Source organism: Schistocerca serialis, chromosome 5, assembly GCF_023864345.2.
Source record: "Schistocerca serialis cubense isolate TAMUIC-IGC-003099 chromosome 5, iqSchSeri2.2, whole genome shotgun sequence".
NCBI classification, from domain to species: domain Eukaryota; kingdom Metazoa; phylum Arthropoda; class Insecta; order Orthoptera; family Acrididae; genus Schistocerca; species Schistocerca serialis.
In genome coordinates this window covers 341,692,957-341,701,072 of record NC_064642.1, presented here as the reverse complement: position 1 = coordinate 341,701,072, position 8,116 = coordinate 341,692,957, and the positions used below count along the sequence as shown (strand labels likewise).

The following is an 8,116-nucleotide window of genomic DNA, read 5'->3' as shown; positions in this document are numbered from 1 at the left end:
GTTGCAATGGACATGGGCTCTTGGGAAAGTTCCATGTGTGATTTTTATACAGATAAGAAAGTCATCCTTTCTACAGTTCTTCCTTTTAGTTTTTTATGAAGGAACCAACCCCTGGTTCCTCTATCTAATGTTGAGTGTGCTCCTGGTATGCTGCCTGTTAGTACAGAGATTTCCCTACCTTTATTCAATAATAGAACAGTCCAGCATTCTTACCTTTAGCAAATCCAGAGGTAAACTCATGCATGTCAGACATACAAGTAATCTGAGGAAAAGGTGATAAAAACTAGACTGTTTTCTATTGTGGTAGCAACATTCAGGTAAAGAAAATGAGAAATACAAAAAAATATCATATCTTCCACTGTATCTTCCGCTAATATGAAAGCCAATAAAGGTATTACATCAGTTAAGTTTTGCTTTATATTTTTCTTTTTATCATGCAGTCTCAAATACATGGCAGCTAATGGCATGTTGACTCCTTCTGCTATATCTGCAGAAAAACAGATACTTTTCCATAAAATATATAAAGGTTCATCTGTACAATTGGTGCATATCGTAATATCAACTATCAAAAATAATTCTAGAATTTACAATATATAGTCATTAGTTACAGTAACTGTTATTGTCGTCATTCTTTATAAATGCTGCACATAATTATATTAATTAAAATATACTCTATTTAACAAAAGTATATCACTTATGTTAACAATGAAGCAAAAAGCGTATATTGTGACTTTTTAAAATCTATTTACAGACGATTTGCATGCAGTGTGAAATGATGCAGGTAAGTTAGGCTTAAAGTAATGACTAAAATTATTCACACTGCATTCATGACTGATCTTACAAATGCTTTGATAGTTAAATGGATAAAATACAAAGTTTTAGACAGGGGAGACATAGCCTACATATAAAAGTCTTTGAATAAATAAATGAGTTAAATGAGATCTAATTGGTACTTTATCCCATCTCTTTTGTTTTAATCAACAGTATTGTCGGTTTCACATAACAATACAGTGTGCACTTCCACTAGCAAACAATTGAAAATGTCTTTTTCTCATGAGCAAGATACACAGTGAAATATACTGTACTTTGGTCACAATGCAAGGCACAAAAATATAGGTTCATATTGGTAACAATCAAGATGCAGCATGGAGAAACAGTTAACTTTCTTCACTCAGGCATAGGCTGCTGTTGAGAGACAGCGTGGACAGGATGAATGGGTCGAGCTAGGGACTGCCTCCGTTCCATAAAGGAAGCAAGCCTGGCTGTTGGAATGGAACATATCTTTTGAACCTGCAACAGTTTTTGCACGAAGTTAATATGTGCAGTGACATTCTTAAGGAGGCATGACTTTCTGCAAAATAAATACTATAAATAAAACTGAGCCTTACATCCTTGAACCATGGAGACGACAAAAATTCAGCTGGCTTGGCCCGCTGACCTGGAGTTAAGACAAGAAGGCGGCAAATTAGGTCCTTCCCATCATTAGTAATTTCAGCAAAATATTCATCAGGAAAACAGTAATCACACTTCAGTATGTTTGAAGTGGTCTCTTCCATGGAATCATCCAGAAATGGAGACAGCCCACTGAAAGTAACAGAAACATGTGAGCACAAACATAACTGAACACACCTCATCGTATAAACAGTCTTTTCTAATCTGTTTATGTAAGTGTCAGGACAATTGCCACCACTATTTATCCCCCCCCCCCCCCCCCCACACACACACACAGGATAAAACTAACTTTTATTATGAGACTGTTAACGAACATCTACAAGCAAAACAGAAAAGTCTTGAAAAGATAATTTGCATGTGATTACATGTGGTGATGAGTGGAGATATATGACAAATAACATAGTATTCCCATTCTTACCATCATTTAGAAAATTCACATTAGAAAGCATAAAAGAGGGTGCTGCAGCTTTCAATAGTTGGATACCTTATAAAATTATTTAGCACTCCATTTCCAGTTGCAACAGACACTATACCATCAGAACTGCAATTATAGGCAACTGATTTACAAAACTGAACTCTGCTCAGGTACCATGTGTTACAGTAGCATAAATTCATTATGATAGCATGGTGGCATATATGAACAAGAGTTCTTCATGCCACACAGAAATGTAACTGACATCCAGGGATCAACATTTCAATGTGAACAGTTTCTTTCTGTTGTGATTGAACAATGATGCACCTTCTCCATCTTATGTCAACATGGTGCTGACACAAAATATTTTGTCACTTGTGAGTAAAAAGAAATTTCATGTTCTGAAAATGTGATAAAGTGCTAGTATTTTTTTACTTAGGATGAATTTTTCTGTTAAGCACAATCTCTTACAAATGTACTTGCTCAGTTAATGTTAACTCAATGTACTGCCACAAGCAAAGTGTTGTCAGCCATTTACCCACATCTAGCCAAGCACATTCATTTGCCTGTGCTTGGGACCTCAAGCTGGAACAGCCTGGTGTAAGACGTACAATATTCTTTGAAATTTGCAGTTGTAATAAAATATATTTTGTGTGTTACCTCAGGAAAACATATAGAAACACTCCAACACTCCACATGTCTGTCTGGCAACAGACTGGTTTCCCCAGAACCATTTCAGGTGCAGCAAATTCCAAATTTGATGGAGGCAGCACTTCAGAACCTCTTGTGCTTACTGAATCACCAAAATCTATCAGCTTCAAGACTGGTTTGGTAGTAGACAAGTCTACAAGCACATTTTCTGGCTGGAAAGCAGAATAAACAAAAGTTTCTCAGAGGCTCTAACAAAAGCAACACACACATAATATCACACTAAGACCATATAGATATAACCATTTGTCAGCAGCGTGTAATTATAGGGAATGGACAAACTTAGTTTTCTTTTGTGGTTAAATATCTCAATAATTTTCACCCAGCAACCAAAGGAAGGAGGGGATCACCCCTTCAGAAAATGAAGCTGTGAACGAGCAGTCGTATCTGCCATTCCCTCCACCCCATACAAGTTAGGTGCATGGAACTCAAGAGTTATTAATACAACTAAATCAAATAGTGACTGTCATTTGACATTTCAGTTATTTGTCATTATGATGAATACATGCAGAAAATTTAGCTCATGAATGATAGGAAATAGCCCTACCAATGGAAAGGTCAGAGAGAGGAAGGATCGAGATAAACATGAAAACAAGAATTGACAAGGAAACTACAAATTATTTTACGGATGAAACTCATTTACTGATCTGATGAGAATCAGAAAATTAAGGAATCAAATGTAGAAAAGACCCACTTACTATCAAATCAAACAATGAAGAGACCATCAAAAACTATTTATATTTATCAGTATAAAAAGTGTGTCAGCTGCTTTCCATCCTCTTGACAGATTATAATTATTTGCTAAACTCAAACTTGAATCTCGATGAAGGGTTTCATGATGTGTCAATGCAATAACATCTTCATGTGTTTTTTTTGTAGAATAAGGCCACAGTGCGCAAATGATGGTTTCGAAAGGCTTTCTGAAACATCTCACTCACACTGTGATCTTAAGTGGCAAAAAACCTGCTGGACTATGAGATATGCTTGCATGTTTGGGGTGGCTGTGCATTGCTCTTGCAAAATAAAGATTGAGAACTGACCCTTAATCCATTAAAAAAAGTTTATTGCCATATACAACAGTGGAGAAAGAATCAGAATTTTAATGTCCCATAACATACATGTCAAATCACTGATTTACTGCGGACTCATCAAGCTTATAACTGTAATAGGTTGTGCATGGAATACAACATATTTGACGATATTCATTTCAATGGCTATGCATGTTGAGTACATGGAGGTGTGCAAAATACGAGGGTGGTTTGAAAAGTTCTTGCAATGGAAGAGAAAAACAGTACTTACATCACTGTAACTTTTTAATTTTTCAATGTAGTCTCCTTGTAGATCAATTCACTTGGTTCAGTGATGTTCCAGTGCCTTGATCCCATTTCGAAAATGAGTTTCCTCCAGGTCTGCAAAATAGTTGTCAACTCTGGCTATCAATTCTTCATTTGAAGTGAATCTTCATCCACCAAGAAAAATTTTCAGTTTTGGGAAGAGATGGAAGTCTGATGGAGCCATACCAGGTGAATAAGGCAGGTGTGGCAACAATTCATTCCTTAGTTTGTGTGGGCACGCAATGTCTTGATGGAAGATGACTTTCTTCCTTGCTAAACCTGACCTTTTTTTGTGTGTCTTTTGTTGAAATTTGTCCAGGAGGTTAGCATAGTATTCTCCAATTGTTTGCCCAGTGGGGTGTGCAATCTACAAACAGAATCACCTTTGCATCTCAGAACACTTATGCCATGATCTTTCCCACTGAAGGAATTGTCTTTGCTTTATTTGGTGGCAGAGAATCAGGAATCAGCATGTTTCCACTGGTTTGACTGTTGTTTTGTCTCTGGGGTATAGAAGTGCAGCTAAGTTTCATCTGTGGTCACAAACCAGCACAAAAAATCTTGTTCATTTCCCCAGAGCAGGCCAAACATCATTCTGATATGTCCATTCTTGGCCGGCCGCAGTGGCTGAGCGGTTCTAGGTGCTACAGTCTGGAACTACATGACCGCTATGGTCGCAGGTTCGAATCCTGCCTCGGGCATGGATGTGTGTGATGTCCTTAGGTTAGTTAGGTCTAAGTAGTTCTAAGTTCTAGGGGACTGATGACCACAGCAGTTAAGTCCCGTAGTGCTCAGAGCCATTTGAACCATTTGTCCATTCTCATGCATTTTTGATCCAGCGTCAAGAGTTGCAGCACCCATCTAGAAGATAATTTTTTCATTTCTAATTCTTCACTTAAAATGTGATATACTCTTTCAGATGACATCTGTCATGTGTGAGCAATTTCACACACTTTAAATTGGTGATCCTTGATGGCCATTTTGTGCACTTTTGTAATGATTTTTGGAGTAGTGACACATCTTGGCCGACCACTGCACAGATCATCATGTAAGCTCTCCTGACCAAATTTAAATTCATTTGTCCACTCGGCAACAGCTGAATTTGAAGGAGCAGAGTCCCTCAGTGTATTCTGGAAATCGGCATGAATGTCCTTCACGTTCATACCTTTCTTTATGAAGTACTTAGTCACTGTTCGAATCTTGGTTTTCTCCATCTTCGCAAATCACTATTCGAGAACAACAACAGAGCTACGTCACCACCACAGCTCTCTTCCAAGAGCACTGACGTGGCACGTGTTTACAGGCAACAGTCCAATGAATATCATGTGAACAACTCATTGCACTAGCGCTCATTCTGAGAACTTTTCAAACTACCCTCATATTATAAACAGGCCTGGATTTAGAACAAACATCTAAATACTACTCAACAAGAATTGGTAAACCAGACCTCAGTTATGATTTGAATGCTTAAACAGAATATGAATATTCTTCTCAATTTAATTACTACCCAGCTGCCCATTTCATTACACCTTCACAATCCCAACATCAGAATTTACATTGCTCTAAATGACAAAAAATTGTTCCCATAGTGAAATTTGAGTTTTTAGGCCTTAGAAACAATGAACACCTTTTGCTGTCTCACAAACATGAGTTAGCACTTCAGCTTGCCCCAGTCTTTTCCATGTTGTTTAAACAGATAGACTCAATGGTTTTAAAATATCTACATTATTTATCTGCTTTCAGTTTTGTGGATATAAATAATTCCTAAGAACATAAATTTACTTATATCAAACTTAAAGGATATGTACCTTCAGATCAAGATGAGATATGTTTTGTTGGTGCAGCGTTGCTAGAGCAGACACCAACTGTTGCATGTAGTGGCTGACTGTCTCTTCATCATACACTACTTGTTTGCACAGGTACGAAAACAGTGATGGACCATTTACACTGAAAACAGAACTTTTACTGTAACCAGACATTCCTACAAGTGAAGTGAAATAACTAAGCTAGTTCTACAATAGTTAGTACTCACAGTTCCATCACTATTGAATCAATTCCAGGCTGAGGGGCATTTTCAAATAATGCAAGAGCTCTCACAATATTGGAATGCTGTAGTCTTGCCAGTAATGCGTATTCTGCCTGTGTTACTTCACGTGATTGTCTTTTGCAATAAACTTGCTTCACAGCAACTTCTTGTGAAGTACCACGATCTCTTGCTTTGCGCACTACTGAAAATCGACCGTAACCAATTTCTTCCAGTTCAGAGTAACGTCTTCGGAATTGCTCTTGCTGCCAGTGACCTGTATCAGGTGGTGGTATTATAATAGGAGAGGATGGCATACTAGCAACAGGCGTGCCCATTCCATGGCCAGTGGAGAGCACTCTGAATGTATACGTCTCTCCTGGTGTAAGTCCATCTACAACATGAGTTAATCCTCTAATGGGACCTCCAACTGGCAACCAGTCATCTCCTAAGCAGTGCCTGTAGCATTCCACTTGGTAGTAACTGCTGCTGTCACCTTCCCACTGGAGCAGCACACTTGTGCCAGTGACAACTTGTACTCTTGGCTGCATAGTAGATGTCAAACCTGTACCTGAGCAACAAACACTCGCGTTCAAAATGTGGGAAGACAATTGTTCAGATTTATTATATACAATGTTAAACATAAAAATCTGGTAAAGTGAAGAACCAAAGTTCCCATAAGACTCAATGAAATAATTATGTATTACTGGAAACTGCAATGGCTGAATGAACTTCACATTTCCTGCCTTATTCTCAGCTAGGCAATAATTATTTTGGTCCATCTGTTGATTAACAGCTCTTCTTTCAGCATATTTTCACAATCGCAATGAAGACAATTCAGTGGTGACCTTTCATTTTTATAATCCACATATTCATATGAATGAAAAGAATAAAGTGGGAGGGAATGATAACTTCCAATTATGGCTAAGTAGGAGGACAAGATGAGAAGTTCTCTTTCTCGGACAGGGCTGCTCACGATATCGGGTTGATCAGCAAAGGTTATTGCTGCAGCTCACAATGTAATAAATCATCCAGCAGCCAAAATCCAAACATTTATTGAATAAGATGAATATTGAGACTTCTAAACCTGTCTTGAAGTCCAAATCTAGATGGCTTCTAAAAACCAGGATTTTGCATATAACAAGAAATTCTGACTGACTATTGTACAATGTCAAGAAGACTGTATATTCTGTCATAGCAACAAAATTATTTACATGCACAGTAAAGTGAAGATTAATATGCAGTAATTTTTATTGTGAACTGTAAGAAAATAACATTCACTTTCAGATTAACAATTTGATATTTCATGAACCACGTACCTTGTTGTTGGTGAGGAGGCTTTCTTGTCTCAGCGGTACAGATAGCTGTACTGTATGTGAAATTGCAATCGGAGGGGGGGGGGGGGGGGGGGGGTCATCTGTTGAGAGGCTAGACAAATATAAGAAAGAAGAAGGGAAGCAGCCTTTTCAGTGATGGCAGGATGACTGACTGATTGACTGATCTGACTTGTAACGTCAACTAAAACGGCCTTGCTGTAACTGGTACTGCGAACAGCTGAAAGCATGCAAGGGGGAACTACAGCTGTAATTCCTCCAGGGGGCATGCAGCTCTACTTTGTGGCTAAATGATGGATCCTCTTGGGTAAAATATTCCAGAGGTAAGACAGTCTGCCATTCAGATCTCCAGGCAGGGGCTACTCGGGAGGATGTCGTCATCAAGAGAAACAAAACTGGCATTTTACATACCAGAGAGTGGAATGTTAGATCCCGTAATTGGGCAGGTAGGTCAGAAAATTTAAAAATGGAAATGGATAGGTAACTGTCAGACATAATGAGAATTAGTGAAGTTCGGTGGGATGTGGAACAGGACTTCTGGACAGGTGAATACGGGGTTACAAATACACAACCAAATAGGGTTAATGCAGAAGTTGGTTTAATAATGAATAAGAAAATGGGAATGGGGTAAGCTACATGAGCAGGTTAGTGAACACGTTATTGTAGCCAAGTTAGACACGAAGCCCACACTCACCACAGTAGTACAGGTTTATATGCCAACTAGTTCTAATGATGATGAAAAGATTGAAGAGGTGTATGATGAGATAAAAGAAATCATTCAGATAGTTAAGGGAGACAAAAATTTAATAATAATGGGTGACTAGAACTTGATAATAGGAAAAGAAAGAAAAAA

The 8,116-nt window shown here is 38.1% G+C and overlaps 1 protein-coding gene across 1 annotated transcript in view; it reads right to left on the bottom strand.

Moving 5' to 3' along the window:
* Nucleotides 1-403: 403 nt before the first annotated feature.
* The window catches only part of LOC126480962 (kalirin), a 1,643,174-nt gene continuing 1,635,461 nt past the window's right edge, over nt 404-8,116 (bottom strand). Inside the window, exons 43-47 of the mRNA XM_050104391.1 lie at nt 5,939-6,500; nt 5,715-5,853; nt 2,525-2,727; nt 1,389-1,584; nt 404-1,290 (exon numbers count right to left, since the gene is read on the bottom strand). Of these exons, the coding sequence (XP_049960348.1) occupies nt 1,168-1,290; nt 1,389-1,584; nt 2,525-2,727; nt 5,715-5,853; nt 5,939-6,500 (1,223 nt within the window). The 3' untranslated portion in view covers nt 404-1,167. The remainder of the gene's footprint in view (nt 1,291-1,388; nt 1,585-2,524; nt 2,728-5,714; nt 5,854-5,938; nt 6,501-8,116) is intronic.